At 41.3% G+C, this 14,574-nt stretch overlaps 2 protein-coding genes across 3 annotated transcripts in view; one reads left to right on the forward strand and one right to left on the reverse strand.

Annotated features, from left to right (window-relative positions):
* Positions 1–370: 370 nt before the first annotated feature.
* On the reverse strand, positions 371–13,059 carry LOC307259015 (eIF5-mimic protein 2-A-like). The gene is made up of 12 exons (XM_080038729.1): positions 12,931–13,059; positions 12,217–12,290; positions 11,639–11,815; positions 8,225–8,319; positions 8,038–8,103; positions 7,728–7,863; positions 5,383–5,492; positions 4,340–4,510; positions 3,571–3,717; positions 1,693–1,831; positions 1,319–1,441; positions 371–1,098 (listed from the first exon to the last, which is right to left on the reverse strand). Exons 2-12 carry the CDS (start codon positions 12,278–12,280, stop codon positions 1,067–1,069), a joined length of 1,260 nt encoding a protein of 419 aa, XP_079894855.1. The 5' UTR covers positions 12,281–12,290; positions 12,931–13,059; the 3' UTR covers positions 371–1,066.
* Positions 13,060–14,055: 996 nt separating this feature from the next.
* Positions 14,056–14,574, forward strand: part of myo1b (myosin IB) — a 71,940-nt gene continuing 71,421 nt past the window's right edge. For both annotated transcript variants that reach the window (XM_080038619.1, XM_080038620.1), the window contains exon 1: positions 14,056–14,294. The gene's annotated coding sequence lies outside the window, so the exon portion shown is untranslated. The remainder of the gene's footprint in view (positions 14,295–14,574) is intronic.

Raw genomic sequence — 14,574 nt, forward strand, 5'->3', positions numbered from 1 at the left:
CACTAAAAAAGGTGCAACCTGTTCTTTTTTTAAGACTGTAACTGACTTGTAATGAATGTGCATGGACCCCCCCCCGCCCCCCCCCCCGCTTTTCATAACATCTTGAATCACCATCTCACTCATTTCTGCATGCTTGACTGGGCCATAATTACCATTTAAAGTGGAAGTGAGATGGTTGTTTGCACCTCAGGTCACGCATGCTTTGACTGCCTGTCCCGATTACTTGATTAGAAGCAGGAGGAGATCTACCCATGGATGTTTGAATGGCAACACAGGTTGATCTGTGTCACAGCACAACTTTTCTCCCAAGCACAATCACTCCATGATAATTGATGTGTCTATATTTAACAGTAAACACAGTAGCCATGAAAACCATTCATTTCCTTTTATTTTAAAAATTCAAACTGTATGATAAAGAGGGGGGGGGGGGGGTGGAACTACAATGCTAGCATGGTTCTGTTACATAAGATGTATAGAACTATTAAAGTTAATTGGGCATAGCAACCATCACCATTGCTGTTTGTAATGGCGCATCTCCATCACCAATAATGGAGACACAACTTACAAACTATTTAAAGGTTGTCACATAATTAGCATGTTAGCAGAAATGTGAAATGAGGCTACAACAACTATTTGCATTCCAAAGGACCAAGATATCATAGCCACACAGATGGACCTCTGGCCAATAGGAGTTCCATGACTTAATACAAGTGAGAAGTATGCATCCAAACTGGCTTATTTTTTTTTTAAGAAACTATTTGTACCCAAAAGAAAAAAAGTCACCCTTTGTTACAAGATAGGGGTTCCGGTCGATTTAGCTAAATGTGGCACTGTGAGTGGCTGCTGAATGGCTATAAAGTATTGATTTAGACAGAAACATGTCAAAAGTAGAAACAATATTAAAGCCCTTACATTACAGTTGAACTAGATATGAGGAGGTAGGATACAGAAGGGGGAAAAAAAACTTAAATATAGACGACTTCTTTACGAATCCTTCTACTGCATCTGATGCCATGTTAATGTAAAAAAAAAAAAAAAAAACATGGTAGTTGGTAGCAATAGGTCCTCAGTCTGCCTCCTCTTCCTCAGACTCGGACTCTGAAAAAAGAAAAGATTTGTGAGCACACTGATCTTCAAAATCAGCATTATTTCAACTTAGAAGTGGGACCAAAAGAAAAAACCCTGCATTGGATACATCAGTTACAGCCATTACCAAGTCAAACCAACACCATGGCAACCTGCGGCCGTGGGAGGTGGAACTAAAAACACAGGCTGACAACAGACAGGCAAATGGGCTTTGGAACTGTGTGGCGCTTACCTTCCTCTGCGTTCTTGAGCCATTCAACAAACTTTTTCATCTGTTCAAGGAAAACGCTCTTCCCCTTGGCAATGTGGGCTTCATTGTACCACTTTAGAATGGCCTCCTCACTCAAAACATCGGCTTAAAAAAAATAAAAAAAGATAAGGGTAAGACAAGTTATTCAATCACAACACCAACAGCATAGCTGCATCCCCAGGTGCTTGAAAAACAAATGACACAGGCAGGTGCCTAGCGACATCAATCAAGACAAACTTTTGGCTGTAATCTCTGGCCATCTGGCAGCAGTCACATGTCTACATAGCTTCCCAATAGAAAATGCACTTTTTACACAAGACGGATGGGGAAAAGGTATCTAGACATGAATAACCTACCTTTGTAGAGCAGGACAACAATCTTCTGGAAGGAATTCATGAAGTGGATGTTGTCGTAACAGTACTCCTGGATCTTCACTATGAGAGTCAGCTCAGAGAGGCCCTGGGAGGTAAAAGCCTTCAACAGCGGGCTGTATTGCTGAAAACATCAAACACAAAGCTGGGGTTAGACTTGGAGAGAAATGGCTGAGATTCATTTAAGGGGTTGGAGGAGAACAGAAAAAGCCTGAAGGTTATTTTTCAGATAACTTTGCCAGTGGAATGGCTTTCAGTTAGTTTATCTATTATCTTCTCCTTTGAAGCCCTTATAAACCCAAATCCAAGAAGATAGTATCATTGAAGTTTGCCAAATCTTACAAGAAACTTTTCTGGTATACCACAACCGTTTATCCAATCAGAAGAGAGAACGCTACAAATGGGCACGGCGACAGAGTGGTGAATGTGCATGAGCCGACAATGGCGGAGCAGGTAAAATTCCTTCCAAAAGTATGTTTTGATGTTTTTTTAGGGCTGTCAAATTAACGCGTTAATTTAGATTAATTAATCACAGAAAAATTAACGCAGATTAATCGCACTTCTCTATTGCCCTTTGACCCGGTGCAAAAGGGGTGAGACAAGAGCGCAGCTGGCGGACACAGCCCGCATGGGATTAAACAGTAAAGAAAGAAGCAGGGCAAAGGGGCCGAGGTCTCTATGGATGTGTTATGGGATGTTTCGGGCAAATAAGCATGAAGGTAAGAAGACAGCTTATTTTATTCTCCGCAGTGTCTGTGAATTATTCATTTAGTGGGCGCCAACCATGTAGGTTCAAAACTCAAGTATCTCTCAATCTTCCTCTGTGTCTCACTTTCGTTTGCTAGCTGCGCGTGTGTGTGTGTGTGCGTGCGTGCCTCAACATTTTTGGTTTAGAGTAGTACGATGGCGAATGAGTCGGTGCTATGCGCAGCTGTGGCAGTGCAGCGCTGTCTGTTTTGGAGATAGACAGTCCTCATTTAGCCTGCTGTTTTTTTTGTGGTTTTAACTAGAAAAAGAGAGGAGAGAAAAAGAGAGACAAACTGTAGGATAGTCTACAGCTGTTTATAAACAGGCAGAAAAGTGTCATTTAAGTATGCGATTCATTTAGATTAATTAATCAGAGCTTGTAATTAGATTCATTTTTTTAATCGCTTGACAGCCCTTTTTTTTTTTAAATCAATTTTTATTGCACTTAGGGATCTGAGATGACAATAGATGGCTCACTGCTTGAAGACCGCAGTGCATTAATGTGGTGACGTAGGGATGAGGGAGAGGACTGCTAACTACAGTCACTGACAGTAAATTAGCTAAAATAAAAATGTTGCTTACTGAACCTTTAAAGTTCTTTAAAAAAAAATGGCTTTGCCATGGAGACCTTTTGATATGGCCATACCTATACAGTCCTGTCAATTGGTCTAGTGTCTGGACTAGACAGTAAAAATAAATAAGATTTATATAATTTATGAACATAACTTTTCAATCAGATTTTTGTGAAAGCTTATTGAGACAGCCAACGTCGGGGGCACTTGGGTGGTGTAGTGGGTAGAGTGTGTTCCATATAGGCTCCGTCCTCAGCTCAGTGGTCACAGGTTCTCACGGGTTCAGATCAGACCCGCGGACTTTAAATACACATTATCCCCCCCCCCCTCTCTCTCTCTCTCCACACATTTACACTCTATACTAGAAACCGTCATCTGTCAAATAAAGGTCAACACCTGAAAAATAAAAGTCTCCCAACCTCGAAATAATATTGATTTTTTACATTTTACTATTTATATTTTTATTTAATTTTCTGGTTTTCAAGAGCTTTTTAAATGGCCGCCGCGGTGTCTGTGAACAAAGAGCAATACACAGCTGTGTCACCTTTAAGAGTTTGATGGCTTGTTCAGTGACCAGCTCCTCCTTCTTGTTCCACTCCACAGAGCTCATCACACTGGACCAGATGATTCCTATCATGGCCTGCTCAGAGATGTTGTTCTTCTGGATTTCCTCCCGGATGTAGATTATGATCTGAAGGACACAGACATGGAACACATTAATGGTGAAAGCGGGCAAACCCCCAGCCAGCAGAATTATGCTTAGGCTAAATTGCTTATCAAATCCTGCTCGGGTCATAGGTATGAAAGAGGCCTGCATGAGCAAATAAATATGTTCAGGGTTGAGTGGATTTCAGCAACCCGTCATTAATTCTCTACATTCTTTCTCTGGAAGGAGTTGTGACAAAAAGGAGACAGGGGTTAAGATGAACGCAGTGTGAAGATTTAGGCTTGATGAAGTGGTACACAACAAGGGCTCAGTTAAGGAACTACTTCACCAGTGGAAATATGAAGGTGTATTGAACTCTGAGATCCTATGTAGTGAAAATGTGCAAACATTTTAGAAATCGGTTCACCTTAGCCTGAGTAAAGGAAGAAAGAGTGTTTTATGGTCTCACTGTCTCACCCTACATTTTCCCATGTGTGACATCACACATGGGAAAATGTAGGGTTAGGATTAACAGGACAGCTGGGCGAAGGGAAGAAAAACCTCATTCATTATATTATAACAGTGATTTTGTAATGATAGAACGCCGGTTCTGTATGGGTGAAGTTTTCCTTTAATGGAACGTGAGCAGACAATCAACAAGGCTCACATCTTTCTGCGGGTCCCCACGAGACATCAGCTCCTGAATCTCTTTGTGCAGCTCCTTGCGAGCACCGATGGACTGCTGGTTTCTGGCAAAGTCGGCCAGCTCCTTGAGCCCGGCGTCTGTAAAGTACTTGGAGAAGTGCTCACAACTGCGCTTGTTGGCAGGGAACAGCTCCTGAAAAATGACAGTGCATTAGAATATTAAGGCAGAGCTGTACGGACAAGCCTTCTTCAGCTGTCAACAAGCATTTGTTCATTACTTGCCCAAATACTGGCTGCCATTATAGCTAATAACTTTTCCTCCATTCAAACAATCTTATTTAGACAGACTACTGAACCTTAACCCTCATCATGCCAACCTATTTTACATACATGGACTACCAACATGGGTCCACAGTGCACATTTTATTTGTATCTTATTTATATGTTGATCCCAATATAGAATAATAATTAACCTGCCATCTTTCATACTTCCAAAATATATTTTTTTGATGAAGTAGAGAACGACCCTAGTCTCAGTATGAGCCCCTGTCAATATAAAGACTGAATACATTTAAATCAAATAACTAATAAACTTCCAATTTGTTAATAATGTAAAGTGAATGAAATTATTTTTTTGGCATTTTTATGCTTTATTGATAGTGTAAAGAGAGTTGAAATGGGGCAGAGAGGGGAGTGACATGCAGAGAACGACCACAGGCTGGAATCAAACCCGGGTCGGCTGCTGGCCGAGGCCCATGGGGGGTGGGGGGTGGGGACGCCCTACCAACTGAGCCAAGGGCACCCCCTAAAGTCAAGAACATTTTGTCAAGAGTAAAGCGGGGCACTACAGACACAGACTACCGAAAAATAGCCTTTTCTAATTCTGGCATTTTTAACCCATGTATCATGCATTTTATTAATTTGCACCGTCCCCTTCTTAAATAAACTGAATTGAAAGCACCTGTGAGATATGACAAGAAGTTTACCTCCAGGGTCAAAATGAGCCCAGTCAGTAAGATGACGGTTAACCTCGGAAATGCTTTGTATTTGAGTTGTCATTCTTACCATGAGCCTGCTGTCCATGCCGACTTTTCGTAGACTGGAAGTCACAGAGGCTAAGTCCTTCTCAGAAAGCCAGGATTTGAAGAGTTTTACAGCAAAGCATGCCGAAACACCTGAGCAAATGCAGAAGAATAGGAGTCAGCTGTTGCTGACAGACCTGCCAGGATAAAGTTAGGCCTGAGTAATACACTGGTAAACAACTCCACAGGATGCAATCAGACAGGTTTATAATTTAGTTTGGACCACAGGTATATTAATCATGCAGCCAACTTTAATATCTAGCTATATCCAATGCATTAAAGCAGATGGCGATCATTATCATCAAGCAAAAAGCAATAGGCTGACAACGCTAGGTCAACGCAAGGCTTCAGTGGAATCTTCTTTCAGACAATATAAAAAACACCATTAGAACATATCTGTACAAATATAACCCTACTTTATTTGATATTTCCATATTGCTGGATCTTTTTGCCTTTCTAATGCACAATTTTAACTTAATACCTCCTCTCATACAAGCATAAAGCCATCATATGTCAGTTCAAGTATTGGTGCAGTTCAACAATTGTCTTTAAAGGATGCCAGAAAAAGCAATTTATGTTTACTGCAGATGCATTGGTATCGGCGCATGTTGGCCTTTAAAGGCCTACTTCACCGGTTTGAATATGAAGGTGTATTGAATTCTGAGATCCTATGTAGTATAAATGTGCGAAAAAAATGAAATCGGTTCATCCTAGCCTGAGAAAAGGCAGAAAGAGTGTTTTTTTTAACCCTATATTTCTCTTTCTCGTGACAAAACTTACTTTGTAAATATTACTGTGATGTCTTTTACTGTGACATCACAGTAATATTTACAAAGTACGTTTTTTTTTAACCCTATATTTCTCTTTCTGTGATGTCACGAGAGAGAAATATAGGGTTAAAAAAAACACTGCCTTTTCTCAGGCTAGGATGAACCGATTTTAATTTTCTTTGCACATTTATACTACATAGGATCTCAGAATTCAATACACCTTCATATTCAAACCGGTAAAGTAGGCCTTTAAGTGACAAGAAGTTGCAGTACAGAAAAGCCAAGGATATGATCATAAATGTTTTTTTAAGTTTCTGAGTTACATTTGGTCCACAAGAAAAATGTATTTATTTAATTATTAGGGCTGTCAAAATTAAACACGTTAACGCAGGGCGATATATTTCTGGAATTAATGCATTCATTTTTTTGTACGCAATTAACGCATGCGCAGAATGAACCACCCAATATATCCCACCCAGGATCTGTAGCCTACTGGGCACAATGGAGATGTGCAGCAGCGTTTAGACCTGCAAGTGGCCAGATGTGTGTCGCGGGCGGCAGTTGTCGTAGCAACGTTGTCTGCTTTGTTCAGAGCATGGGAGGACACAAACGTCTGCAGTTTTCTGGCAAAACGTGACCAGAAATGAATGAATTTAATGTCAATCATGGTGTGGTAGCCTATGTTTAGTTGATTTTTTTCCTCTGTATTAACAGTAGGCTACAACATCATTTGGATTTGCCATGATTAACAAAAACATGTGTGTGTGTGTGTTGGCCTCAAAAATATAGTATTGGTTAAATTATGCTTTGATTGGTTGCCTTTTGTTGGCACTAGCATGTTGTGGGTAACTTGTCAGTTTGCAGAGCTTTCTATTAATAATGCATTTGTGACAATAGTGGACAATGGTTTATGGAGATTTTTCCAAATGTTTAATTCAATGAGTCAATGATTTCAAATGCTCTCATCTGTGGAATTGCAGAAGACTGATTCGATTACTGGAGTGTTGCAGGGACTTCTAGGTGTCTAATTAACAAGCCAAAATACATACATTGTTTTTCTATATTCTTATTTTTTTTTTTAACCGATATTTGCACAGTCTGCACCTAATTTGGGATGGAAAATAGTGGGATGCCCAGTTGCGGATACATGCAGATTTCACTGCTTACATCCAAATATCTGCTGATCAATGAACGGTTCCTGGGGTAGTATCTGGTTAGTGCTTCTGCTGCCATGATTTCTCAGCCCTCTGCTACTTATGGACTAATAACTTGTCAAGGTATGATCATCACTTCCCCTCGCCAATCATCGGGAAAAGGCGAGACAAGAAGCTACCCAATTAAAAGAAAAAACAAACAGGTGTTGCGAATCAGAAGGAGAAGAAAACGAGAGCAAGAGAGGATAGTGTTTGTAACAATAAAGAAAATATAGTTTTTCAAGATGAATGTTTTAGTAAGGGATGTTTCCCCACTTCTCTTCAGCTCTAATGACCTTATCTCAGTTCAAGTGATTGTGAAACAACACAGCTAGGCATGCCTACGGGGCACAGATAGCAGGTACCTTCTTTGACCAGGTTCTCGTTGTAGAGGCTGATGAGGATGCCGGCAGAGATATTGCTTTTGGCCAGCAGGATCCCCGTTAGCATGGCCAGCTTGTTGCGCTCTGACTCAGTGAAGCCCTTGAGGAACAGCAGAAGCTGCCAAAGAGAAAACACACACACAATCCTGTTAGATGAGTGGCATAAGACACACATTCACCATTTAAAAAAAAAAGAAATACAAATTGAGTTCAGTTTGAGTTCCAATTCAGTAGCCTGACCCTGGCAGGATGCTATGTGTTCCCATACAGAAGCCTCAAGCAAAAGACAAACCTTTTTGATCTCCTCCTCGAACCCTTTCTCCAAATATTTGTAACGCCTGATGAGCTTGTTAAAGACCTATAAAAAAAAAAAAAGGTAACACAAAACGCCTTTCATTATTTGTACACATGAACATTTTTAAATATGAACTTCCGCTTTGATAAAAGTGAAAATTGAGCAGGGATGTAATGGCTTTTACCTGTGCATACGCCTGCATGGTCTCCATGTCCTCTTGTGCTTTGAAGAGGCAGAACTCTGTGCTGGTCACCTCGTCTGACAAGGTGCCTCCTGGGGCTGAAAAACAAACACCATTTGTGTCATTTTGTGAGTCTTGTACGCCATTCTTTCAGTAAATTGATCTACTTTTGTGTGTGTACAGTTTAGGGATGGGCCTGAGTGATAGATTCTTCCAGTAGTCCTCGTTTCAAATAAACTCGATTGGTGAACAAGGGCAATGAAGTTTTGTTAAGAGTGTGGGCCCTATATTGTATTTTAAAAACACAACAGGAAGAAAGTAGATTTAACAAAATAAAGTGCACTGTCACTGATCTTAAACAGATTGCGTTCTCACACATGGACATTGGCTAGTTGTGAAGAATATAAGTGCAAGTATGGGCTGTTTTTTCAAGGGCTGTTCTACAGTTGATTGCAATTTTGTTAATGAGTAATTAGTCAAGGACACGGACTGAGCATTACGCGCCCCACACACATCCTACCTCTACCTCGCGTCTGCGTCTGACTTTTGGTCACAGACTGTGAAATCAACGTAGAGCGAGCACACATCCAACCTCAGACGCACTGCTGAGGCGCGTCGGAGGCACGTCTGCAGCGACGCTCCCCTTCACCTCAGGAGGCTCGCCTATTTTTTTCTGAGAGCAGCGCGTCTCTCTCGCGTCTCTGTGCTTAAACTGATAGAGAACTACTCTGCTGACAGTCATACCAGCAGCATTCACTCTAGTTACACGTTTACCCGGTGTGTTTATTTCAAAATAAAACATCCCTCAGTCGTATACGCGAATAATCCCTTTATTTCACGATTTAATTGTGCAATCAAAATCCGAGGGATTTAAAATCTAATTTTCAATTAGTTCTGGCATTTCATTTTTGGATAAATGACACATATAGAGATCCAATATAGTGAAGAAATAAAAAAGATCATGATGAGCGCAACAGTTTTCCGTTGCTCTGTGTCTACGGCCTTCTTCTTCCCCGACCACACCCCAGGGTTCGACATAACGTATAGCCCGATGGCCCGGGGCCAGTAAAATCATATGCAGGGCAAGTTGATTGGCCAGTCACTGTCCCGCCCGGGCCAGTGACTGGCCAATCACAGTTCAGTATCTTTTTGTAGACTACCTTTTTTGTAGACTATCATGGTTCATTGAAATGCGCGTTGAGAGTCGTAATGAAAGCAGTGTTTATTTAAGACTCAATATAATAAACCTAATATAAAATATATTTTTTAATGAAAGGCCAGTGGACAACCGATGCGTGGGCGTTTTGACAGGTGGAGCAAGAAGCGGGTGCACTCTCGCTCCGTTGGCAGAGCTGCCTACCGTCCGCCTGCGAGTCGACAAATCAATCGACTTGCTTTGCCCCCTTTCTTTCTTCCCACAGCAGAGGTTGAGGTGCAGAAAGTGATAACTGCGCTTTTCCTTTATCTGCCACCGTAATGTTACAGTATTTGCATACAAGTCCCAATGGTAATACAAATGAGAGGCGTTATTTAAACGCTGTGAATGCGTCTCCGGTGATTGTGTCGGTTGTAGACAGAAACGAACGGAGGGACTCCGCTCACTGTACAGTTCCTACAGTCGCGCAGTTTGGCACTGTGTTTTCAGGCTCGAGACATTCAATAAAATCGCGGAAGTCTTTCCCATTGAAATCGCTAACGGGGAGAATATCCCCGGTTATTATTTTAGCCACAAACCACAGTTCATCTGCGCGGCGGCTCACTCGCTGGCGAGATCACACGGTGAAACGCTGCTGTGATCGGACGAACGCATTGTGTGTTTCTAAGGTGATTTAACGTCATAGTCTCAGACGAGCGTTTAACTTATGCTGCATATTTTGCACTGCATTGTTTTTTATCAATAGTTTGAAAAAATGGTCCCACACCGGACTCTTAATGTGAAGCTGACACTTCATGGAGAAGTGACACTCCTGCAGCGCGCTCACGACCAGACGTGAACTCACATACACGGTGAAATATCCCATTAAAAAAACGGCATAACCCACTGATTTTCGTATTTCTATTCTATTTTTAAAGTCAACTTGAGCGCAAGTGGAAAACCGGTCATTCGGTCGACACATTCACATCCCTAATGCATATAGAGAAAGTAAAAAACAGCCTACCACACCACAAAGAATGATCAGACCTTCATCTCTTATTTTTTTTTAATGTTTGAACATGACTTCTGCAGGTGAACTATTCATTAAACTGCCCAAATTCAAGAATAAAAACAATCAAAAATCATAAAATCAAACTAATGGACTTTAAAATACTGGCCGACTCTTTCAACATACTTTCAGTTGTAGGCTTCTAATTCAATATGTTTGCCTGGTTTTATATTATGTGTATGAGCAATATCAACATTTCATATAATTAACTAAAATAAAAATAACCAAATCTAAAGGGAATATCTATACTGTTACAGTATAGATATTCCCTTTAGATCTGGTTATCTTTCTTTATTTTTCTAATACAGGTATTATAATTATTGACACTAAATTATGAAGAAAAAAAAAGTCTGTGCAGGGCCAGTGAAAATATACAAGGGGCCAGTAAAACTCAGATCCACTGGCCCGGCGGGCCAGTAGGAAAAAAAAGTTATGTTGAACCCTGCACCCCCCCTCTCTCTCTCCCGTATAAATCAGTAAAGTGATTTTTGAAATACTATGCTGAGAGTCGCATTGACTTCATACTGGCATCTTTCGCTGTAGTTTCACCATTTCCTGGTGTGTCCCCTTCAAAATAAAACTTCCAACAAGCGAAAATATGGCAAAAAAAAGAAAAAAAATGACAATGGGGCGCACGGATTACTGTCCAGACTCAATATAAATCATATGCATCATAGATGACATGAAAGAACTTCATTTTTAATGGGAATTATCTATGAAAACTCTATGTAGAAAGATAGGGCTTTTAGAAGCAGCGCTGCAGCAGCAGCTGCTGAGACGTTGCATGTGTGTCCGAGAAAAGTCCGAGAGCGGCAGCAGTAAGGTAACGCGACGCGCTCCAGAGGTAGACGCAGGATGTGTGTGGGGCGCGTTACTCAAGACAGATTTAGAAGCGTTTCTGCTGCTTGGTGAGTATTATTCATTTAAATAATATTATTTATCATATTTGCTGCCGTTTTTATTTGCAATGGTGACCGACTGATATAACAAACAAGAACTCCCTTTTATTTTGGAACACTTCTTGTGCCCATCCCTAATACAGTTACATCAATCTGAATGGGGAATATACAAGTGTTGCTCTGTGCTTTTAATCAGATGACAGATATTAAATCTAATTGTTTTTTTTTTTTTTGGGGGGGTGGGGGGTATTTTCAGGCCATACAGGTACTTTTCTTAAATGTTTTTTTTTGCAAAAGTCAGTCACGCCTCTCACCCAGCATTCCGCCAGCCACCAGGATGTCGAAGAGGGTCTCAGCATAGCGTCTGTAGTCAAGCTTGGCACCAGAGGCATCAAGGAACTTTGCCACAGCTTCCAAATCAGTGCCAGTTTGGTTCAAGCCTTGTACGATGCTTTCCTGAAAATGGGTCGGGTCAAACCTCTCCTTCTCATCTGTTGGAAAAAAAATTGTTAAAATATATATATATATATATATTATTAGGCCAACTCGTTCTTTTTTAGGTAACTGTGTGAAGCTAATTACTTGACATTGAGAGAGAAAACGGTGTTATTCATACTTATCTTTTGTATGCAATTAAAATGTGTTAAATTAAAATGCTTGTCAGTGAACACATAATAGGCCCTGTTTTCAGTATCTGTGGCTGATAGCAGGTTAAGGTGCTGGAGAAAATGGTGAGCACTATGACAAGCTTGGGAAAAGAAAAGGAAATCAAGCAGCACGTGTTCTTCAGGGGACACGATGGAGACCTGTGTATTTGACAAGACTAGTCCAAACATGATATCTTTAATTGTAGCGTGCGCAGACAGCGTGTGATGCCTTCCCACTTTCTCACCTCTTTTGCGAGTTTTGAAACGCTGGCCTGTAAGCGTAGGCTTCTGCTGCTTTTGATTACTCATAAAAGACACTCTGGAAGACAAAGAGGGGGAGAGGGGAATAAGGAGTAGGACACATAAAAGAAAATGAATCTCCATTAATTTAAGTATGGCTCTTTCAATTTATTGTACAGAAAAAAAGCAAAAGAAAATTAAATGTGGCATCAATCAAACAATCCAAATGGAATCACACGGGGAAACACTTGAGTTAGCACAGTTGATGCAATGTGATGTACAGTATGATCACACAGCTAGCTATAGCAACCGCCATTGCTTCTTTGCGTGGCATAGAGGGGAGGGAGGGGGTAATATACTCATGCTAACATTATTGGCAGTTAACGCATGGGCTAAGGCTAGCTAGGGCCATGGGCTAGACCACAGCCGTAGTCTTGGACGCTTTGTTCACTATTATAGCGCGTATCTATCAAAACGACATAACGTTTGTTGAGGCAAAGCGACATATTTAAGATAATATTGCCATGGTGAGGTCTGACAATACTACAGCGCAAACGGCGACGTTAGAATTTCCTTTGTAACTGTCTGCCTTCACGAGCTAACGTTATGTAATGTTAGCTAACTGTCAGCTTCAGTGTCCTTTACTTTTGCCGGCACAGTTAGCCGACATACACGACCACCGCTCAATAACACGATACAAAAAGTAAACATCGACTCACCGAAATCTTCTTTAGGAGCAAAAACGTCCGTGAAATAAAAACAAATACCACACTGGACTCCCCAACACAATCGGTAGCAGCAGGGAAAGAGGAAATAGCTGACGCATCGGCGCATGCGTACTGATATCCTCAATCTCCACTGTGTGGATCATTACCACACGTGTGTGGGAGATTGCTTTCTTCCATGGTTTGGAGAGCACCGTCCCATACTGGTTAAAAAAAAGTGAGAACAAACTGTCGGTGCGAAATAACGGTGGTACAAGCAAATCAAGCAGGCGATGCACTTTATTTTATAAAAATGTAGGCTAGTGAATTAGCTTAGGCTATGTAACGGCAAATCTTTGTAGCCTAACAACCATGTTCAGTTGAAAGTCATTTTCTTTAGGCCTACTCAGCCAAATGGGTAGTAAAATAATTAAATGGAATAGGCCGCCTGTGCACCCCAAAAACAAATTAAATAAATGGTAGGCCTATAAGAGTTTTCCAGACGTAAAAAGAATACGCTTTTAGCCTCTCCAAACTGACCCAGAGTCAGTGTCATTAAACAATGGGTCAACAAGTCGTTGCTATCTATCATTAAGACACAGGAGGGGGGTGTTGTGCTGTCGGGTGGACGCCGCGTCTGTCTGTGGGATGAGGGATGAAGGGAAAACTTTGATGATGCGTTACCATTCACCGCGTAAATTTAGGTTCTGATCCCAGCCAGTTCTTCAAACCATGTCGGCTGCATCTACACACACCGCACGTAGGATTTAAGCTTTATCGTTTAAATGTGCTATTATTAATATTTACACATTCAAAAAGGCCTAACTAATCAAAAAAAAATTAACATAGCCTAAAGTCGATAGCCTAGCCTACAAAAAATAAATACATAGGCTAAATAAAACTGTTGGGTTTGGAACACACCATTTAAAATAGCCCATTTTCTCATGTTCTTTGGAGTTGTTTGATAACATAACATGTTGCATAATCACAGTGGGATTCAAAAAAGAGTATTTTTCATGTGGACAAAATAAAAATTGTAACAACTGAATATCCGACAACACGTGAAGGCATCACAGCCCCACCTCCTCCCTTCCATCGCTGGAGGTGATTATAGGACGCTGGACCAGCCCAGCAAGCGACGCCGCTCCGATCCAGCCACTCCCTACGCCCGGCGGACGGTGGACCCTGCACTCTCCAGTCCATCTCCAGTTCCGTTCAGATGAGCACGCTCAGCCCCTTCCAGCGCAGCGGACCAGAGCTCCACTAAAGGGCTTCACTTAACAATTTGAAGGGGTCCTACTTTTTTTTGTGTGTCCGTGGAGTGGATTTATTTTAGGGGGGAGACGAGAAGGGAGCAACTCTTACCCGGAGATAAAGAGGCAAGTTTGACTTCTTCTGTTATCGCATATGGGTGCTGGAAATGTAGTTTGTCAAAGCGTGGCTCACGTTTGGTAATCCCGCCGCAACTTTTCTTTCTAAAGTAAAGTTTGCATGTTCTTTCTTTGCATCTTCTGCTTCCCAGCTCATTCATTCCTCCTCACACTGGAAGAGGAAGAGAAGAGGGGGGGGGGGGGGGGTTGGGATTTTTCTTTTCTTGACATAGGCTATGGCCTATCTTCATTTTTCATTGTGCACGAATACAGTTCGAGGATAAAACTT

Source organism: Ammodytes marinus, assembly GCF_949987685.1.
Source record: "Ammodytes marinus genome assembly, chromosome: 12".
In the NCBI taxonomy this organism is placed as follows: Eukaryota; Metazoa; Chordata; class Actinopteri; order Uranoscopiformes; family Ammodytidae; genus Ammodytes; species Ammodytes marinus.